The sequence below is a fragment of the Meriones unguiculatus genome, chromosome 2 (genome assembly GCF_030254825.1).
Source record: "Meriones unguiculatus strain TT.TT164.6M chromosome 2, Bangor_MerUng_6.1, whole genome shotgun sequence".
NCBI classification, from domain to species: domain Eukaryota; kingdom Metazoa; phylum Chordata; class Mammalia; order Rodentia; family Muridae; genus Meriones; species Meriones unguiculatus.
This window is the reverse complement of record NC_083350.1, coordinates 111,551,450-111,574,566: the sequence shown is the minus strand read 5'-3', so window position 1 is coordinate 111,574,566 and position 23,117 is coordinate 111,551,450. Positions and strand designations below refer to the sequence as shown.

The 23,117-nt window shown below is 36.1% G+C and overlaps 1 protein-coding gene across 1 annotated transcript in view; it reads right to left on the bottom strand.

The window, feature by feature from the left end:
• Positions 1-2,864: 2,864 nt before the first annotated feature.
• Positions 2,865-23,117, bottom strand: part of Slc6a15 (solute carrier family 6 member 15) — a 56,251-nt gene continuing 35,998 nt past the window's right edge. The window contains exons 7-12 of the mRNA XM_021626431.2: positions 21,362-21,603; positions 21,068-21,260; positions 13,257-13,449; positions 11,790-11,949; positions 5,417-5,579; positions 2,865-4,232 (exon numbers count right to left, since the gene is read on the bottom strand). Coding sequence (XP_021482106.1) covers positions 3,861-4,232; positions 5,417-5,579; positions 11,790-11,949; positions 13,257-13,449; positions 21,068-21,260; positions 21,362-21,603 — 1,323 coding nt within the window. The 3' untranslated portion in view covers positions 2,865-3,860. The remainder of the gene's footprint in view (positions 4,233-5,416; positions 5,580-11,789; positions 11,950-13,256; positions 13,450-21,067; positions 21,261-21,361; positions 21,604-23,117) is intronic.

The following is a 23,117-nucleotide window of genomic DNA, read 5'->3' as shown; positions in this document are numbered from 1 at the left end:
CTAATTAACATTTATTCTCCCTCTATTCCCCTTGGTTCCCCCCAAAACCAGATACATCCTCTTTATGTCTCTCATTAGAAAATAAATATGGGACTTGGAAAGGGGCACGGTGGAGATGAGGGAGGGAGGGAGGGATTGGGAGGGAATGAGGGATCGGGACACGGCTGGGATACAGAGTTAATAAAATGTAACTGATAAAAAAAATAATAATGAAATCAAAAAAGAAAACGATGATAGAATAAACCTTTAAAACCACTTAAAAAAAGAAAATAAATATGTTTCTAAAGGATAATAATAAAATAATTGTAATATCATTAGATAGTATGAAAGATAAGATGTCAGATGCACAAACAAAAAGAAGGGAACTAGCTTTTGTGTGTTAAGGCAGAAGAGATTTAGACAGAGGGACCCACAAAGTTCAGACACTCATGCATCTCACAGAAACACTAAACTGGAAGCTGTAGTGTATGTGCAAAGGTCCTGGAATATAAAAAGAGAGAGAAAAAATATATAAAAATAAAAATACAAAAATTAAAATATCTACTTTTACATTCATTTATTGATTTGTGTCTGTGTCTGTGTGTGTGTGTCTGGCTGTCTGAGTGTGTGTACGTGTGTGTGTGTGTGTGTGTGTGTGTGTGTGTGTTAGGGCATCACAGTATGCAAGTTGAGGTCTCTCCATTTACCCTGTGGATTCTGGGCATTAAACTCAGGCTGTCACGGTTGGTGTCAATCCTCTGAGAAATCTCAGTACATTTTTATCTTTCTTACCAGAAAACTGAGTGTAACCTATAAAGTATATCATCTCTGCCTAGTAGAAAAAGAAAGGATCTTATATTTGTAGCCATTGCATCTTCTTGCCATCTTCCCACTGCCAGGAATCATGGGAGATACTAGAATGGATAGAGTGAAAAGTTGATTGAAAGGCAGCTCCACAATGTACCTTCTGTGTTTCTGTCCGTGATGGAGTAGAACTTGTGGTAATGAAGCTGTGTTTCCCTCATGCAGGCTTTATAAGCAAGTCCAATAAAGCGATTGGTTCACCAAAAAAAAAAAAAAAAAAAAAAGAAAAAAGAAAAAGAAAAGAAAACTTACCCTAAACAAATGACAGTTAGACAGATGTTTAAGACTTGATGTGCATCTTAATGAAATCATGTTGCATCACCTGATCGAATCATAATATTTCCTATACTGAGACGCTAACTCCCACACTTAAGAGCATTTCCTCTGTCACCATTCATTTTATTCTCATCACTGCATTAAGGATTCTACCACTGTTCCTTCTACTTTGTAACTGTAAAAAAATCTCTCTTAGCTTTGGCTCTTAGGTGTAATTATGGGCCAAGTCTTGAAGAGGTAGTACAGAAAAACAATTGACTTAAAATTTTAGACTATAGATAAAAATATCTCAAATTACTATCTTATTTTGTTGTGGTGGTTGTTCTTGCTGATTACAAATACAATAGCTGAAAAAGAACAGATACAGTTCTCACTGGCAATAGGAAATGAATAAGGAAAAGATGATTGTACCTATGTTTTAATTATCACAGTGCATTGACTCAGTATGTATGAGGAGTAATGTTGATCTTTATTTACTTACGTATTTATTTGGAGACAAGCTATCTATTTAGCATTGTGTCTATCTATCTCACTGTGTAGATAAGGTTGGAACTGAAGTGCAGCAATCTCTCTGCCTCATCTTATGAGTAATGCGCTCACAGACAGGAACTGCTGAATCTTGCTTAGACTTTTATTTAGGAGGTGCTGAAGTCAAGGCAAAGGCTACGTGAAAGGACAACTGAAGAATTAATTGCATGGCAATACTAAAAGGGTCATTTTGCTTTGCTATCCTCATGTAGCAAGTGGGAGGATTGGAACAGATTTAAATTGTTTTCTAAACCAAAATTATACTTCCTAAGTTTTTCTTCATTTCTGAGTAGAGGGTGGATATATGTTTCACTGTGTAAGATGGGATCCCAAACTACCAGAAGATGAAAATGTTACCAGAAGAGACATGAAATCATCCCTTCATAGAGTTTATCTGCTGCAACATCACAGGGAAGACTGAGGGTATGGAAGCAACATATGTGTACAACAAAGCACTGAGACGTAAATAAGTGGTCATATATAAAACAGTGGAACATTATTTAGCCTAAGAAAGGAGATAGTACCATCTGTGACAACACAGAAGGAACCAATGGAGTGAAAAGATTCAGAAAAAGAAAGTCAAATATTACTTTCAATTATGTGTAAATTTAAAAAAAAATTACATAGTTGGAAACTGAGGGTAGAACAATAAGCATCAGCTTAGGGAAGGAAATGGAGAGAAACAGACTTGCAATTGTGTGTGATGCATGAATGAAGAGGGCAAATGTGAAGCATGGCTATGAACATGATTGGTAATGCGTTCTAACTCAGTGGTAGGACACTTGCCTAGATTGTAAAATATGATAGGTTTAATATCCAGTAACGGAAAGAAGGAAGGGAAGGAGGTAAACAAGCTTTTTATAATTAATAATATTATAATGTATATTTAAAGTTGTTTTATGTGCATTTTCTATTCTTCAACTAATGTTATACATGAAACAGTTGAAAGTACCAACTGCATTCAGAGATTGCTAAAAGCTATATGATTTTTTTTCACATTTTGAGGCTACATTAAAGCAACATTCAATCATTAAACTCTATTGTGAATTTGTCTATGAAGTAGTCTCAGCCCTGGGACATTTTTAATCTTACTTGGAATGTGAACATTATTACAAAATGCATTAGTACTGGCTGAAATGCAAGACAGTGTAGCTCACAGGTTGTAAGGGACAATCCAGTTCAGGTGAGTCGAGGAAAATCAATGAAGGAAGCAAACACCATTGTTTAAACTTTGTTTATTTGTAGGTTAAAATGTAATGCCATACAGTTTTAACAATCACTTAAAAAAGGATTTATGTTTGCAAAAAATGAAGCAAAACAGAAATATATGAAATCAAATGCTATCTTGCTTCAAGTTTTCAAATCAGCACTTAAGAGTCTGATACTCACCTCTATACATTGCAAGTATATTATATAAATATACTATAAGTGATCTCAAAACCACAATAAATATTAAGTAGGTTTTTAGGCACACGGCATAAGAAAAATGCAGTCTGCATAATTCTTGAGAGTGTGGAGCGACTCACTTGGGTCATTTTCACACACCTATTTTACACAAAACATTCAGCCATCACATGTGATCCTCAGCCACCTCTGAACTTAACCTCTTCATCCAGGATTAGTGCCTTCTTGCTCTTTGATACTATTGCTCTATACAGCTATCATATAAGAAAATACTTTGCAGTTTTCTTCAGCTAAGTGCCTAAGAAGGTTTCAGTGCTACCAAAATAAGTACAGACTATCTACAGAACTTATGCATGGAAATGTGCCGAGAGGCACCAGCTCACACAGCTCTTCGTGGTAATACTGGGACTTACTCTGAAGGCAAAATTATCAAATGTAAGATACAGGGATTTTTTAAATTGCCAATAATATTAAATTCAGAAATTATTAGAAACTGAGGTAACACCTGTTTGTTTATTTTTGTTTGTTTGTTTTTGAAGAGATAGAAATACTTGAAAATATGTCAAAAGTGCTTTTTTAAAAATACTGGCAAAATATGACCCCAGTCACTGTAAGCTTTGTCTGCATTCATTTCTGTGCAAATGTAAACTGAGGATTGCTGTTCTTGAACTATCTTAAATTGTGGGGATTAAAGATCGCAGCCATGGAACCTGAGATCACTTTTGATAAGTGAAGCCCAATGCTTCTCATAGTAGAACCACTGTTCATTACCAATAATGAACCAAGCTTAACCTCGGCTTTTATCCCAGCTACAAGTCAGACTCCGGCATATCCGGCATGTCTGCCATCAAATACCCAATCCCATAGCGTCCATTGGGAGCAGTGTCCAGAGTCGGGGAACCACTTTGTTTTCGGTAAATATTTTTACCAAAACTTGGAGATGACATTTCGCTGGGTATCTTTCCATGAATGAGGCTTGCGTCATCTCCTTCTAAGTTTACAGGCTCTTTCAGGACTCTTCCTCTCTTATACGTCACAGAGGCCAAATTACCAGAACTATCGTCTATGAGGTTGCAGCGACGAATGATGAAAACAACTGGAACAGGAAGTATTGCAAGAGCCATCAGAGAGAAACAGACAACCATCCCCCACATTGGGTAGCTCAGGAATTCTTCTGATGCCTGGTAAAGCCGGGAGAAAAATGAACGTCAACCATCTTTCTATGTGCTCATATGAAAGTTACATTGGTCTTGGGTTTATTTATCAAACGCTAAGATAATTATGACAAGGGATGTGCTGTGACTAACAATAAATAATGGAAGTGACATTCAGCAAATTCAATGATTATAAAGTTAAATCACTTATATTTTGGTTAGAATTCTGCCCTGGACCCATGAAAACTTGAGAGAACCTAAGAATGATACAAAGAGAGAGAGAGGAAGAGGGGGAAAAGACCAATTGACAGACAGACACTCATACACACACAGAGAGAGAGAGAGAGAGAGAGAGAGAGAGAGAGAGAGAGAGAGAGAGAGAAAGAGAGAGAGAAACAGAGCAAGATATTCAACTCCCTAACCCAACAACCCAAATACATATGCATCTGTTAACCTAAGAAAACCCCAAAGAATTGACAATAATATAGCAAAACTCTCAGTCACTAAGTTTTGGGGTATTCTGTTACTACCAGCTATGTCTACCATACTATCTTTCAAAAATCTAAAAACCTGGGCTTTGATGCACATCTGGTCCCAAAGGTTTTGATACAGATGTCAGGCTGGTCTGTGTTTACATTGTGAATTTGTTATTATTATGTAGAATTATTGACCATAGACTAGGTAAAGCAAGTGCGCTGTCTATAACAATTAACACAGATCTCATATAGATCCAGTGTGGATAGTGCTGCTTGAAAACAGACCTTCCGTAGCTACTGCTCATAGAAGACAATTGTAAAAAGACATCTTTTCAGTACTTCTTTAAAGGATGTCTCAATCACTAATATGTGTTATAAGTGTTGTAAGTAGCTGAGATGTAATGAATTTCTACAGAAAAAAACAAATATTTCTGGAGGTTTTCTATGTTTCCTAGTCCAGCCTTTGACACTAGGAAACATAGAAAACCTCCAGAAATATTTGTTCTTCAACTACAAGATGAAGAGATTTGGTTGAATAAATAGGAGACTAATGAGTCTCAGTTGCTAAAGAAGTTTACAATGTATGAACATTGGGGCTGTGAGAGGTACATAGCATAAATCTTAATATCCCCATACTGGAGCAACACAGTCCAAAGAAAAGAAAAAAAAGGCTCTGAAGCAAATAAAACCTTTGTAAAATTTTCACTCCAAAATAATCTGTAATTTGTGTTTTACCTTCTCCTCGATCCATGCATTGTAGCCAGGAGGACTTAATCCCATGTTCACAATGCTAGCTATTAGCAAAGTCAGTAGCATTAAAGGAGAAATGTACTTCCACATGTAATAGTAGTATTTGCTTGGAGCAAAGCCTAACATATCGGTTAGGTCTTCTATAAACCTGGGTGTAAAAACAGTATTTAATTATCCTTCCATTTTAGTACATTGACTTAATAACTTAACAGAAATCTAGATTTAAACACTTTGGTATGTTTTCTTTAATGGACCACATCTTCAAGGAAGAGAGGGATGGCTCTGTGGACCAAATGCCTACCATTAAATCAAGTTCAGATTCCAACTCCCACATAAAAAGCCAAGGCACATGAGTTTGCATCTCATCCTCAGCTCTGGGGAAATGAATATTAACAAATTCCAGGGGCTTCCTTGCCAGCCAGTGTAGCTGACATGAACAATAAGAAGGTTAGAACAGGAGAACTCAGTGTTAACCTCTGGCCTCCACAAGCACATGGACAGACATGCTCACTTTCACATAGATGCCTAAATACAAACACAAACATTCACAATGACTTGTGCATTACATATTTACTTACAAAATAAAATAAAGCTATTATCATCGTGTTTAGTGAAGCCCTTGACAAATTATTGAAGTGGTGTTTATAGTTCTGGGAAATCTCACTGTTTTTGTTCAGTAGTGTCATAATTGAAACAGTGTTCCCATTTTTTAATTCATTTACCTGTCTCTTGAGTCCAATCTTATTATTCAAGTTCCTCTCTTACATTTTGTGTTTTTCAAGGACCATGGTTTCTTAGAGGAAATTACCTGAGTCCATCAACATTGTCTTGTTCACAAAGGCATTTGATTCCTTACTACTCACAAATTAACCATAGTAGCAGAGTCTTGATTGATTAGACCTCTAAGTCGAATTTGGGAAATTTTGTCTGACTATTGTGGCATCATTTACAGGGAAAGAGACTCAGCCTAACACTGTAACAGCACTGAGCCACTGCAAAATAGTCAACCTTTTTATTTAGTTAAGAGTGAGTCTTGGGGCCACCAAGATGACAAAGTTGGAAAATGTGCTGGTCACCAAGCCTGATGACATGAATAAGATCTCCAGGAACCACATAGTGGAAAAAGAGTTTCCACATTTGAAAATGGTCCTCTGGTCCCCCTGGGTTCACTGTAGTACGTGTTCTACACACAGATGTAAAAATGAAATGAAATGAAGAATATCAAGATAGATAAGTAAAAAGTGAATCTGATTGCCACCCATTAGTTTTGTAGTGATGTTTTCCACAGACTTTCTAGGAATCTAACTCCAGATCACTGGTAGTTTCTTCAGTGAGATCGTAATAATTTTTCCTATGATTTTTCACAAGTGTAATTGTTGACAACCGCTACACTTGAATGTCAGTTTATCTATGTTGAAAAATAGTTTTTGTTTTTCATTTTATTGTTTATTATTATTAGTTACATTTTATTAACTCTGTATCCCAGCTGTATCCTACTCCCTTATTCCCTCCCAATCCCACCCTCCCTCCCTCAGCTTGTCCCTGCCCCTTTCCAAGTCCACTGATAGGGGAGGACCTCCTCCCCTTTCATCTGACCCTGTTTTATCAGGTGTCTTTTGGGCTGGCTGCAAAGTCCTCCTCTGTGGCCTAGCAGGACTTCTCCTCCCTTGGGGGGTGGGGAGGTCAAAGAGCCTGCCATTGAGTTCCTGTCAGAGATAGTCCCTGTTCCCCTTACTATGGGAAACCAATTGGTTATTGAGCTACCACGAGCTTCGTCCAAGCAAAGGTTCTAGGTTATATCCATACTTTTTCTTTGGTTATAAACATACCCAGCTAAGAAATAATTGAAAAAAATATTGACAAGCAATTATTTTTTTTCTATTAGAAATAATATTGCTTAGTCTGAACAAAGTTTTGGTATGATGCTCAATATTTTTATTCTTGTACTAATAACTTAGAGATGTGGTATTGCCGATTATTTCTTGTTTTAAAGAATTCTGCGTGTTCTTTCAACAATCACTTACTTCAGGTCAGTTTCTTCAGCATAGTTTTTTTGTGTTTGGTCTGCTATACATATAACTTGCTCTGAAACACACACACACTTATATATGTATATGTACACTTATATATGTATATGTATATATATGTATATATATATATATATATATATATACACATACATCCTTCCTTAACTTCTGCCCCATTCCCTTTCCTAAACCATTCACAATTTTTAATTGATTTTGTTAAATAAATAAATAATAAAAATATTTTCTATTCTCATATAATTAATTACTGTGCTTTCTCTTATGTTCCTTTTATTTTAAGTCTCATATGTGACATATTTACATTTTATACAGTTATTTCCTGAGTTCCAACACTGCTGCTTTTAAGTCTTTTTCTTTGTCATATTTTTGAAGGTTTAAATTATTACACAATTCCACCCTTTTGATGTATTTATCAGTTGTAAAACTTTACTTCAGTATCTTGTGAAATATTTTTACTTTTGTTTCTTTGCTCTGTATCTCATTCCCTTGTTTTCTTTCTTTTGAAATGATTTGTTTTACTTAAGACTTCACTACACTTAAATAAAATTTACTTTTCTGAATTTTCAGGAGGAAAGAATTAAGACACTTACATATTTGCAAATGATCAGGGTCTAGCCTTGTAATGGCCCAGACCTATGATCTCTGCTCCTCTCATTTATCTGTTCTTTCTTTTTTTGTACTGTCCCTGACTACATCTAAATTAATTTTTTCCTGCTATTTTCTTTTCAGATTAGAGTTTAATTTTAGAACGAAACACTGGTTTGTTTCTTTTTTTTTCAGAAACTGGTTCATTCTCTCACTAATGTTCTTTCTGTGGTTTGAACTCTCTGTAGTCCTTGCACCAAGCAAAAGTATCTGGGACATTCACTTGACATTTGGCCATGTCTTCGGAAGAGCATGGTACCCTTTGATGCAATGAATTAAATATATTAAAGAAGGTGCCGTAAACCTGGGGGCATGTTCTCTGCTGCTCTCCTCACATGTGTGACACCGCATAGTTCTTGAGGTTGAGAGTGGCTTATCCTTAACCTTTCATGAAACTGTCTTTCATGGAGGCATCTTCTTGCCAAAAACTGTATTATTGCCAATGAAGAGATAAAAAAGCAAAACAAACAAAGCAAAAACTCAAACAACCAATAACTATGCTGCCACCATTCCCATTTTCTTAGAGTACTCCTTTTCACATTTGTATTCATATTTACTAATATTTACTGTGATGCTATGCTTCAATATATTCCTCTTCTGTGCTAAACTATTTGCTATCTCAAAACTTTAGATTTAGGCTACTTAATATTAATTGTCTATGATCTTCCAACTGTATTAGTGGAGATTCTGGTGAAAGCTCATGAGGTTACTGAACTAATAAGATCATAAAATCACTGGAGGCAAACAAGAAACGTTCAAAGCTACTCCATGATGTGAAAGAAATAATTAAATAGAAAAATTTCTGTTTGAAAAGTTTATACCAAATCCCAAGGTAAAATGTGAAGTTTGAAATCAACATATGTTACTTCAAGTGACAATTCTGCTATCTCTTAATATTCATCTTTCTTTCTCTGAACTTTACTTTGGCATTTCAAAAAATAATGTACCTGCCTTGAGATATTACTGTTATAATTATAAACTGCATATGCAGAATATATTATTTCACACACAATAGGTATTCAGCAAATGCAGTTATTGTCAGTGTTACTTTTCTTCCTGTTGTTACTACTGGCTATGAAATAGAAAAAAATATATTCTCTAGCAAGCCTTCTGCAAATAACGAACTATTTAAATGTAAATCTAAATTGGTAACTTATTGATTGAGAGAGAAGTCTGATAACAAATCAGATTCTGTTACAATGAAGGTTAAGGGTCAGTGTCTATGAGTTAACACATCAAGAGATGTGGATTTGGAATGAAGATCTTAACCAATATTCTAGCTGCACAGTTAGAACACTGTATCTTCCTACAGAGGAAGGAACAGTTTGCCATCTGAATGGTGTGTAAAATTTTAGCCACTAGAGAATATTTCCTCATATATATTTAATTTTTAGAACAAGTTTAAGTTCATAACAAAATTATTGAGAAGAGGCTGAATCAGATATATTCCTGACCCCAACTCATAAATCATATCCTCCATTATAGACATCCTATACTTAAGTTGTATATGTGTTTGAAATAATGAAACCTTATTGACATACCATTATCATCTGTTGCTGATGACTCAATATAAGGATTCACTGGTCTCATGCTTTCTATAACTTTGGACAAAACCACAACAACAATATCCATTATTATAATATCTGTTCTAAATATCCCTTGGGCTCAACCTATTCATCTTTCATTATCCCCAACACTTGTCAAACACTGATCTGGATACTGTATAAATAGACAGTAATAAGTTGACTTCCAACAGGATGCAGCATTATCAAATATGGCTTCTGTCTCTTAGCAATACACATTTATATTTCTAACATAATTTTTGTGGCTTGGTAGAAATTTATCTAGGACTAAACATTATTTGATTCTCCAGATGAATTTACCCATTCATCTGTTGAACAACATCCTGACTGTTCCAAATTTTGACCATTGTGAGTAAAACTGCTATAAATATTCCTGTACATATTTTTGTCTGAAATATATTGTCAACTACTTTTAGTAAATATCAAACTATGCATCTGACATGTCGTATGATGAAAATATCTCCATTTTTATCACAGGTTATAAGACTGTATTCTGAAGTAGTTGAACTCTTTCATCTCTCCATTGGCAACAAAAGAGAGTTTCTTTTAACCTACAGTCTCACCATTGTTTTGTGTTGTTGGTGTTCTGAATGTTGTCCATTCTAGTAAGTATATAAGGATATCTCATTACTACCATAATTTGCATTTCCTTTTTGATGTGCATATATGTAGGCATAGAATGTATGTATGTATGTTTACATATCTGTGTGTGTGTGTTTGTGTATGTGTTTGTGTAGTGCAGAGGTTGACACTGCATGACTTTCTCAATCATTTAGTCAGACAGGTTTTTTTTTTTAATGTTACCTTTTGGCTAGCCAACTTACTAGCAATTTCTATCTCTGTTTCCTTCGTGGAAAGATAAGCAGGCCACCATACTCGACTCACATCTTTCATATGGGTTATAAGAATCTGAACTCCAGTATTCACGCTAGCTGGAAGTGCTTTATTTACTAACCATCTCCCCAGTCCCGTATCCTATTAATTTTCATGACACAGATATTTTCACCCACAATTAAAGCATAAGACTTTATTTACTTCTAATATTTATATTGCCACTTATTCTTCATGAAACATGATTAGTGAATGCAATTTCCTATTCTTCCTAGCTTTTAGCTTTGGACAACAATAGTAAGACACTCTCAACTTTGTCAAAACACTTATTCAATACCAATAATATTATTCATATTACAAAAGTAAACTTTAGTCTTTATACAGACTGCACTTTACACAGACTCTCATCACTCAATCTATGTGTCAGGTGAAGGCAATGAATTTAAATTTTAAAATGATTTATACTGAATAAATACTTCAAAGATCTCTTATCCACTGAGGTGAACTTTCTTTTTTATTTCATGTCAAGTTCACAGGCTTTACACATAAAAAGTGTGCAACTGAGATTCAAACATATAGAAAATTTAGTTAATTACACATGAAGTTTGTGTGCATCAAATTATGTACGTATCTCAAAATAGAACAATTTTCCCAAATCTTTCTGATACTATAAACCATTAACTCACACTCTCTTTTTCTTTATCTCTCTCTCTGTCTCTCTGTCCTGCTCAGTCTTTTTCTCTCTGTCTCTTTCTGTCTGTTTCTCTCTGTCTCTCCCTCTCTCTGTTGCCATCTCATAAAAATTCAGCAAAATAACTAAAGCATAAGCTTTAGAAAAAGTGGGGAAATCTGTGAATCACAATTATGCAGTTGTTCAGGCTTTAAATGAATAAGGTGCCTCCTGTTTTTCTTATTATTTTTTTTCATACATGAAATGTGGGCAGCAATAACAAGCCAAAGAAACCTGAGGATGTTGGAACACATCAAGTGCTTATCGATTGTGGATGTTAGTCTTTCATAATAATTAAACAAATGCTTAGAATTCTAGGCAAACTTAACATTGCATGTAATTTTCAGTCCTTATGCACTGGGGTAATAGACCTCAGTAAACTATTGAATCAACCAAAAGCCTGTGAAATATTTGACTATGTGAGGATTAGTCCATTTTCCTCCCTCTTCCCTTTGAAATGAAATATTGATCGAACTTCTCGAAACAAAGTTGAAAAATAACTGAATGCAATTAAGTATACTTACTTATCTATGCCGTAAACAAAGCTCACAGCAATATTCTCCAAGATGACCACAATTAGCAGAGGCAAAGTAGCAGAATAATCATCAAACATTGTAACAAAGTAATTTCCAGAGCGCTGCACAAATATCAGGCCAATACAAAATGCTAGGAGGCAACAGATAACTAAAGAAAATAAATAAATAAATAAATTAGCCTCTAGCCAAAGCCCAGTCTTTCCTTCATTATAAATGACTACATTCAAACAATGTTTTTCAACTTTTATAATTTGTTGTAGGCAATAGTTTCTCTGATTCTATGGAAAATTACATGTTGGTAGTTAGATTACACAGGGTTAACCTCTACTAAACTTAATAATACATAGCTCATATCCTTAATTCTGTGGAATCTTACCTACCAAGTGCAAATAATAGGAGAGCGGAATTGTATGAAAAATTTAAAAATTTCTATTCACACTGTTTCTATCATTAATAGAAAAGTGACCTTCCAGGCAGCACTGTCCTAGGTGATAACTACATTTAATAAGCTTTTGTAGTTTTGAAATCCCTATGCAAGTTGTATTTAATAATGTGTCTAGTGTGGCTTCTAATGAGATTATCAATCTTAAATTCATATTTGATTGAAATATGATTATCATTATGGCATAACAGAAAAATCTTCATCATTAACCCATATTTACATATTTATCTTGCCTGGACATCTTCAGTGTGCAAAGAAAAGTGATGATTATAGGGCTGAACATTCTGATTATCCAAGCAACATCTAGGAAAAGCTATTTGTCCTGTTTAACATCTAAGAAATAGATTCATAAACTTAGGGACACTTGCTGTTTCTAGAACAAGTTGTAGACACATTTGTAATCTGTGTGCTTCCCCCCCATACTTTAAAGCTATTATAATAGGCTTCTTGGCAGTTAAGATAAGTAAATAATGACTATATTATATGTCTCAATCCCAGTTTAACATAGATGAGTAAAAGTAAAAAAAAGCAGGCATAGCTTTCTCTACTTCCTCTTTGAGGATCCAGATGGGAGTTCTCAACTGCTGCTCCAACTACCTGCTACCTTAGAGTCTCTAAGGTAGTCTCTGAAAATGTAAACCACAAGTAAGCATTTTCTTCTATAAGTTGCCTTGAACAGAAATTGATGAGTAACCAACATAGAACAGAAATAAAAACTACTTTTGTAGAAGATAAATATGCAAATGTAGCTTTTATTAAGTATATCCTTGTTCTGTAAAAACTAATACACTAACATAATTATACTTAGTATTAGTGTATTATTATATACATTATTATATAATTATATTATATAATATATATTATGTAACTAGTATTATATAATATAATAATTATAATATAATATATTGATAGTAACAAAATCCGAGAGATAACACAGTCTAATTACAACCTTTAACTTCTCACCAACATAAATGAGATACAGTTCATGTTGAAAGTCAAAAGTGAAATCTCACCAGTGAGGACTTCCTTCCTCACTTTGAACGTGTCCACGATAGGAGTGATGATCCCTTCAATGGTTCCAAACATGCTGCCAAGCCCGAGATTTATCAGCATGAGGAAAAACATCACTGACCAGAAGGGAGATGCAGGGAAATGTGTCATGGCTTCTGTAAAGGCAATGAAAGCCAACCCAGTGCCCTGTACAGCCTGCAGAACACAGAACAGAGGAACATTAACCAAGAGCAAGAGAATGAGATGCTTCTATTCATCAGTGAAGGTAAAAAAGTCACTAAGTAATGGTCAGAGCTACTACAAAGAAATACACTAACATATGCTTTTGTTTTTTAAATCATGGTCCTATTTCCAGAACCCATATGGATAATAGTGAGTAATCCCAAGAATGAAATATAGTTCAAAGTTGCTAAAAATAATGTACAACTATACAGTATTGCTTATTTTTTCAAAGATCTTGGAATAATATAGTGTAATATTATATGATATTTTTAATAGTGTTAAGGACTGTGAATATGAATATAAGTACTGATTTATTGTAATAAAAACAGAACACAATATGTATGCAAGTATTTCTGGCCTATGAAATAGCTTAGTTAACTAGAATAAAGAAAGCAGACAATGTAAAAAATAAGCTTTTTAAAATAAAAGACTTCCAGAAGAAGGAACTGTTGAATTATAGAAAGTCAATTTTCAATATTTTTATTTTTAATTAGTTAATTAATTAATTTAAATAATTTATTCACTTTATATCCTGGCAGTAGCCCTCTTGTCTTTTCCCAGGCCCAACCACTATCACTCTTCTCCCCCTGTGCCCTTTCCCTAGTCTAGGGAAGGACATCCTCCCATCCAATCTGACACTAGCCTATCAGATCTCATCAAGGCTGGTGGCATCACCTTCCTCTGTGGCCTGGCAAGGCTGCACTCCCCAGGAGGAGGTGATCAAAGAGCTTGTCACTGAGTTCATGTCAGATACAATCCCTGGTCCCCTTACTAGGAAACCAACTTGGAAACTGAGCAGCTTATAGGCTTCATCTGAGCAGAGGGTCTAGGTACTCTCCATGCATGATTCTTGGTTGGAATATCTGTCTCTGAAAGCATCTCTGGACCCAGGATTTTTGGCTCTGTTGGTCTCCTTGTGGCGCTCCTGCCCCCCTCCAGGTCTTTACAGATTTAATGCAATTCCCATCAAAAAACCGACACAATTTTTGCAGACCTTGAAAGAACAATTCTCAATTTCATATGGAAAAACAGAAAACCCAGAATAGCTAAAATAATACTCTACAATGAAATATCTTCTGGAGGTATCTCTGTCTCTGATCTCAAGCTGTACTATGGAAGAACAGTAATATAAAAGACATGGCACTGCCATAGATACAGAATGGTGGATCAAATGAATCTAATCAAAAACCCAAAAATAAACCCACACACCTTGATACTTGATTTTTGACAAAGAAACCAAAACCATTCAATGGAAAAAAAGGTACTGCTTTTTCAACAAATGGTGCTGGTCTAACTGGATGTCTACATGTAGAAAAATACAAATAGATCCATATTTATCACCCTGCACAAAACTAAAGTTCAACTAGATCAAAAACATCAAGATAAAACCAGACACACTACATCTGTTAGAAGAAAAAGTGGGGAAGAGCCTTGACCTCAATGGCATAAGATACACAAAACACCAACAGCACAGGCTCTAAAATCAACAATCAATAAATGGGACATCATAAAACTGAAAAGCTTCTGTAAAGCAAAGGACACAGCCATCAGAACAAAACGAAAGCCTACAGACTGGGAAAGGATCTTCACCAACCCTTTATCTGACAGAGGGCTAATATCCAGAATATATAAAGAACTAAAGAAGTTTAAAAGCAAAAAAAAAAAAAAAAAAAAAAAAAAAAAAATCAAATAATACAATTAAAAATGGGTACAGAGTCAATTTTCGATATTTATAAAATTCATTTCAAAGAAATTTTAAAGAAAAAAACAGCAAGAAACATATTTTGCTCTGTTTGGGTTTTTTTTTTTTGTCGGATTGTTAATTTTTTTTTGGTTTTGTTCTCTAATTAGAAAGAGAATGAAAAGGAATAGAGTTGGGTGGATGGGGAAATGGGGAGGAGGTGGAAGGAACTCAGGGAGGGGAAAATGTGATCAGAATGTATTTTGTGAAAACACATCTTTTCCTCCTATTGGGTTGCCTTTACCATTCTCAATATGAAGGATATTGCCTTGTATTATTGTCTCTTCTTTTGTCTTGTTTGGTTGTTGTCTCTCTGAGGCCTGATCTTTTCTGAAGAGGAAACTGGAGGGAGTGTGAATCTGGGGTAGAAGTGAGGTGGGGAGCAGCTGGGAGGAAGAGACAGTGGGGAAACTGTGCTCAGAATGTATTTTGAGAGAGAAAAATTTATTATCAATGATTTTTTTAAAATGCCAGTCCCCACATTTTTCTATAACAATGTATTGCATCATTTTTCTTATCTAAAACTAGTACTCCTATATTCTAATATTAAAAAAATGGGTTAATTATAATTCTTATAATCACTGAATCTGTTAGAGAAAAAATTAGGAAAAAACAACAAATTACGGGTACATACAAACACATATACAAAACTAGGAGTTCATTTGAAGATAAAATTAATGCCAACAACTGAAATATTAGATATCATGAAATTAAAACAATTCAGGGCAACAAAAGAAACATTCAAGTGAATATACAGCATGCAGATGAGAGGAAGTCTGCTAGCTTTACAACTTGACAGATGATTAATACCCACAGCACACAAAGAACTTTAGCTACTGGATAACAACAAACAACACAATAAATAAACAGGCTAAAAAAATGAGCTGATATTTCTCAAAAGATGAAGTTAAAGTGACCATATGCAAAGGGCTCAACATAGTTAACCATCTTAGAAAAAGAAAATTAAATCTGCAGTGCTATCCTATCTTTCTCGTTAGAGAGGCGGTCATCAAGAAAAAAATCAACCCCTGGGGGGTGGAGGGGTACACCTGCCATCTTGCCAGGCCACAGAGGAAGACCATGCAGCCAGGCCTGATGAGACCTGATAGACCAGGGTCAGATAAAAGGGGAGGAGGACCTCCCCTATCAGTGGACTAGGGAAGGGGCATAGGGAGAGCTGAAGGAGGGACAGTGGGGGTACAGCTGGATACAAAATTAAAAAAGTAATCCAATTAAAAAAATGGAATACAAGGCAGGAGAGTTGGCTCAGAAGTTAAGAGCACTGGCTGTTCTTCTAAAGGTCCTGAGTTCAATTCCTAGCAACCACATGGTGGCTCGATAAACCATCTATCATGAGATCTGGTGCCCTCTTCTTCTGGCATGCAGATGTATATGCAGGCAGAATACTGTATAAATAATAAATAACGTCTTGCAGATTATACTTCAATTCATGTTAAAAAAAATGGGGAACAGAGCTAAACAGAGAATTCTCAACAGAGGAATATCAAATGGCAGAGAAACACTTACAAAGAAATGCCCAACATCCTTAGTCATCAAGAAAATGCAAATCAAAACCCTGAGATTTCATCTTACACCGATCAGAATGGCTACGATCAAAAACTCAAATGACAACACATGCTAGAGAGGATGTGGAGAAAGGGAAACCCTCCTCCACTGCTGGTGAGAATGTAAACTTGTAGAACCAGTTTGGAAATCAATCTGGTGCTTTCTCAGACAATTAGGAATAGCGCTTCCCCAAGATCCAGTTATACCACTCTTAGGCATATATCCAAAAGAGGCTCAAGTACACAACAAGGACATTTGTTCAACCATGTTCCCATGTTCGTATCAGCTTAATTCATAATTGCCAGAATCTAGAAACAACCCAGATGTCCCTCAATTGAGGAATGGATACAGAAATTGTGGTACATTTACACAATGGAATACTACTCAGTTATTAAAAACAAAGAAATCATGAAATTTGCAAGCAAATGGTGAGAAATAGGAAAGATCATCTTCAGTGAGGTAATCCAGCAACAGAAAGACACACATGGTATATACTCACTCATAAGTGGTTATTAGACATATAAATAGGATAAACATACTAAAATCTATAGTACTCAAGAAGCTAAACAACAAGGAGAAACCCTAGGAAAGAGACTTAATCCTCATTCTAAATGGCAAAGAGGATAGAAATTGGAAGTAGGAGAAGACATGGAACGGGACAGGAGCCTACCACAGAAGGCCTCTGAGAGATTCTACCCAGCAGAGTATCAAAGCAGATGCTGAGATTCATAGCCAAACTTTGGACAGAGTGCAGGGAATCTTAGGGAAGAAGCGAGAGATAGAAAGACCTGGAGAACATAGTCATCAAAACAAAACGACAGCCTACAGTCTCAGAAAGGATCTTCACCAACCCTACATCTGACAGAGGGCTGAAATCCAGAATATATAAAGAACTAAAGAAGTTAAAAAGCAGCAAATCAAGCAATCCAATTAAAAAATGTGGAACAGAGCTAAACAGAGAATTCTCAGTAAAGGAAAACAGAATGGCAGAGAAACACTTAAAGAAATGCTCAACGTCCTTAGCCACCAGAGAGATGCAAATCAAAACGACACTGAGATTTCACCTTACACCCACCAGAATGACTAAAGATCAAAAACTCAAGTGACAACGAGTACTGGAGAGGTTGTGGAGAAAAAGGAACCCTCCTCCATTGCTGGTGGGAATGCAAACTTGTACAACCACTTTGGAAATCAATCTGGTGCTTTCTCAGACAATTAGGAATAGTGTTTCCTCAAGATCCAGCTATACCACTCCTAGGCATATATCCAAAAGAGGCACAAGTACACAACAAGGACATTTGCTCAACCATGTTTGTGGCAGCTTTATTCCTAATAGCCAGAACCTGGAAACAACCCAGATGCCCCTCAGTTGAGGAACGAATACAGAAATTGTAGTGCTTTTACACAATGGAATACTACTCAGCAATTAAAAATGAGGAAATCATGAAATTAGCATATGGTGGGACCTAGAAACTCATAACCCAACCTCTGGCAGAATGCAGGGAACCAAAAAAAGAGAGGGGGGTTAATACGACCTGGAGAGGACAGGAGTTCCACAAAGACCAAATATATCTGGGCACAGGGGTCTTTTATGAGACTGTTTCTCCAAACAAGGACGATGGCGGGCTCTTTGACACCCTCCCCCGCCCAGAGAAGCAACCTTGCTAGGCCACAGAGGAGGACTTTGCAGCCAGTCCTGAAGACACCTGATAAACCAGTATCAGATGGAAGGGGAGGAGGTTCTCCCTTATCAGTGGACTTGGAAAGGGGCAGGGAGAAGATGAGGGTGAGAAGGTAGGATTGGGAGGAAAATAAGGAGTGGGATACAGCACGGATACAAAGTTAACAAACTGTAACTAATACTAAAAAATAAAAATTAAAAAAAAAAAGACCTGGAGGGGAGCTCCACAAGGGAGACCAGCAGAGTAAAAAATTCTGGGCTCAGTAGGTCCTGCAGCCACTGATTAATCAACCAAAGACTATGCATGGAGAGGATCTAGACCTCTGGCTCAGATGTAGCCTGTATCAGCTCAGTCTTCATAGGGATTCTCTAGTAAGGGGAGCAGGGGCTGTCTCTGACATGGACTCAGTGGCTGTCTCTTTGATCGCCACCCTCTAGTGAGGTGGCCCAAACAGGCCTCAGAGAAAGAGGATGTAGACAGTCCTGATGAAGCCTGATAGGCTAGAGTTAGACAGTAGGGGAGTAGGACCTCCCCTATCAGTGGACTAGGGGAGGGACATAAGGGGAGAAGAGGGAATGAGAAGAGGGTGAGATGGGGAAGAGATGAGGGACAAGGCTATAGCTCATGAATAAAGTGTAATAAAGAAAATATTAAAAAAAGAAATGAAACAATTAATTAATTAAAAAGAAAACAAATCACAACAAAGACCTGTGAGACTGTGGGGAAAGAGAAAGCTTACACACTACAGATAAGAATGTTAACTGGCCCAATCTTGTGGAAATTGCTATGAAGTTTTCCTTCAAACTACAAATAGACATAGCATAAAATACAGCTATACTATTCCTGATGTTCACTCAAAGAACTCCAAAATAACATGACAGATATAATTGCACATTAGTTATTGTAGTTATGGAACCAACTTAGATGTCCGGCAACAGGGGAATGACAGATATGATGTGATATATATATATATATGTGTGTGTGTGTGTGTGTGTGTGTGTGTTTGTGTGTGTGTATGTATATGATGGAATTGTTTTAGCCATAAACATAAAAGTTACATCATTTCCGGAAAAGTGTGTATAACCGGAGATAATCATGTAAAAGAGGTTCAGTCAATTTCAAAAGGACTGATCTTTCATGTTTTCTCTCATTTGTGATTCCTAAATTGTGTGTGTGTGTGTGTGTGTGTGAGAGAGAGAGAGAGAGAGAGAGAGAGAGAGAGAGAGAGAGAGAGATTAGGGGAAAAGTAGCCCATTTATTGATTCAGTGGTTTGATTCTTCTTATTTTGTTGTTTTCTAGCACACACACACACACACACACACATATATTTGTGTATGTATGTATGTATGTATGCACGGATGGATAGATGATATATGTATATGTATATGAATGTATGTATATGAAGTTTCATGTACATGAAAGCATAGGCAACATTGCCTGGGGGAATAAAATGTAGGAAGAATTTTGAAGAGGAGTATGTATGGGAGAAATAAAACTCCCAAACAAAAATTTTCTCATGTAACTTAGTACTGTGTGCATTGGGTATCCATCCGTGGGACAAAACTAAAAGTAAAATTTAAATTAAAAAAAATGAGGCCGTGGGTCAGTAGGTGAAATGTTGGCTATGCAAATATGAGGATCTTACTACAGATCCTCAGCACACATGTTTAAGTAAAATCTGCTATGCGTCTGTAACTGCAGCACAGGGGTGAGGGTTTGGTGGCTTACACAGACGTGACGAGCACATCCCTCTAGATCACAGTGCTAAGTTCCAGGTCTTTGAGAGACACACTCTCAAGTAACAAGGTAGCAAAGTGATGACTGAAGACATCTGACAACCTGCAGCGTCTCTACATGCCCACATAGGAGAGTGACTCACATGCATACCCTACCCTACACACACAGTGAAACATCCCATTATTAACCTACCTGCAGCAGATATCAGATATTTTTCAATTACTAAAAGCTAGAAATTGTATTTTCTTTTAGAATTTGAGGTTATTATAACCATTTATGGCTTCAGCCATTCATGACTTCAGCCATAGTTGCTAGCAGGAGATCTTTATGTTGAGTTCTAGGCATAGTTAACTTTCTTACTGAAAGTGACTAATGGGCAATTTCTACCTTCCTTTCTGACAACATGAGCAGACAGTAGCAACCAACAGAAGAATATTTATTACTTTTCTCCAATTCCTTGTTGATTAATATAATATAAATATAAGAGTCTACAAAAAAAGACATAATAAGAATGTTTAACTGTACTGTCAAATAACAAAAATTATTATTTTTTATTCATCCAGAACTCAGGATTCAAAATTTAAAGTCTGTACTAAATTTTACAGCAAAATATATATCAGATTAGTCCTCATTCTGGAAAGGATATTAATGTATTTATGGTAAGACTCAATCAATGAGACTGCTTTCTAAAATAAAGAAAACCTTAGTATATAAACATATTCTATCCAATAAAAAATTATCTATAAAAAATTTAAAGATGCATCCCCAGGCATTTTGCAACCCACTCTCCTGAAGAAGAGTTTTGGATGATGCATACTTTAACTGAATGGCAATTGCCTGACTGCTCAGACATGTCCTACTAACTTTATTTAGCTCATCCTCAATTTGACAGGAGTTGATATGAAGAGCTGCAAACTCTTCTTCCTTCACTTTCTGAATGATGTCATAAACTAAATGATAATCTTCTGCGGTGACAGCTGAGAGGTTAATGTGATGGGGAATGACATCCCGACTAATGTTTCCCAGTTTCAAAAATTGCAAGATCATTTCAGAATTTCTGAAAAATAGAACAGATTGAAAATGAGCATTCGGGTTCTTTGATCCATATTTCACAGAGAATTATGCCATGAAAAACTAATGGAAATTTATCATCCATACTGTGAAATGCATTTTTCATTTATGATATTGGCTTTGAAACCCAGAACTGCAAACACCACCAGTGTTGCCAGAACAGACGTGAAAAAATTGATGAAGGACACGAGAACAGCATCAAAGTGGCAGTTGTTGTCTCTCTTGTTGTAGCTTGAAAAGGCAATGACTCCACCAAATCCCAGACCTAAGGCAAAGAAGACCTGAGTGGCTGCCTCTCTCCAAACCTTGGGCTCCAGCATCATTTCAATCTGTTTGAAATCAAAGAGAACAGAAGCAGTAAGAAATCCATAGTTCTGTGCACGTTGGTCATACGAAATTAGATAATTTTAATCTGGATAAATTATATGTGAACCCAAATATTATTTAAAATAATGAAATAAATTATCCCTTATGAATAAATAACTATTTTTTTTCTAAGATAGCAGCTAAGAAAGTAACTAGAGATACTATCAAGTCCAGACATGGAGATTTTCTAATTGTAAAGGAACTTTTCAGTGTTTTCAGGTAAATCATCACGGGATACTATGACAAAGAAATTACTAGTCTTTGATAATTCCCCTTTACATATCTTTCTTTTTCTTTTCCAAAGCATAATAAATAAACGACCAGCACAGATGAAATAACTACGTCCCATCCCAATCCTTGTGAGTTTGGCGTTTTCTGCTTGAAACCTGATGTCGGAGCTAACCGGTATAAGATTGGTGGGGCTAGGCTGCCGGTAACCTTTCCACCGGTATTATTCATTCACTTTGAAGTTTCCCGAGGGTCATTTCTTTGAAAATAGAAGAAACTCTATTGCATCATTACTGTTCTGAATGTGTAAACATGTTTAAGAGAGTGGTGCCTTACTTAAAAAAAAATCAAATCTTTCAATAAACATTTAGGTTCATTTTCAGGCATAAAAAATGCTTACTTAGTACTTGTTTGTCTTTCTAACATTAAGGTCAAATTGTCTTTATTGAGGGTAATGTCAAAGGTCAGGGGGGAGTCCTAAGAGTGCAAGTTCTGTCAAGTGTCAGACGGTGATGCCGCCACTAAGTAATTTAACAAAAGAGCAAGCGAGGTAAGTCATGCTTCTCTGGATTCAACATTGTCAATAGAAATATTCCCACAGTATCAGACAAATTCCAAGTGTCCAATATTGATGGTGTGTGAAAACTGTACGAGGCAAACACAGATAAGTGCTTTGCATGATTTTTCTGGTTTAATATTCACAGGGCCCCACGTAGTTGTTAAAACTATTAGTTGAGCCTTTAAAAGGATGAAAACCTAGCCCAACATTACACAACAGGTCAGAGGCAGAAATAGTCACATGTGTGCCCTCTGAAACTCCCACTTTTCCTCAGATGTCGGAATGCAGTGCTTCGATTAGCATTGCATCTTTATTTATTTTTAATATTTTATAAATTATTATCACACATAATGGTTATATCCATATTTTAGCAATCAGCTAATATGCACATACAGCTTGTGGAATATGCCTACTTTACTGCTCGGTGCCGACGTGCTCAGCAGCGAATACAGTCGACTGTCTGTCACAACATGACCACTAGATGGCAGGAAAGAGCCATTTCTAAAGACTTCATTGCTCTTGTTTCCAAATTCAGAACTGAATTTCCACTTGCTGTTTCAGAGTGTTCTGTGTGCTTAGGCACTTTCTTCCCAACATAAACAACGTACATTAAAAGTAACCGGTAACGTATAGCTGGGTGTGGTAGCTCATGCCCGCTATCCCAGCACCCGAAGGCTGAAATAAGAGGGC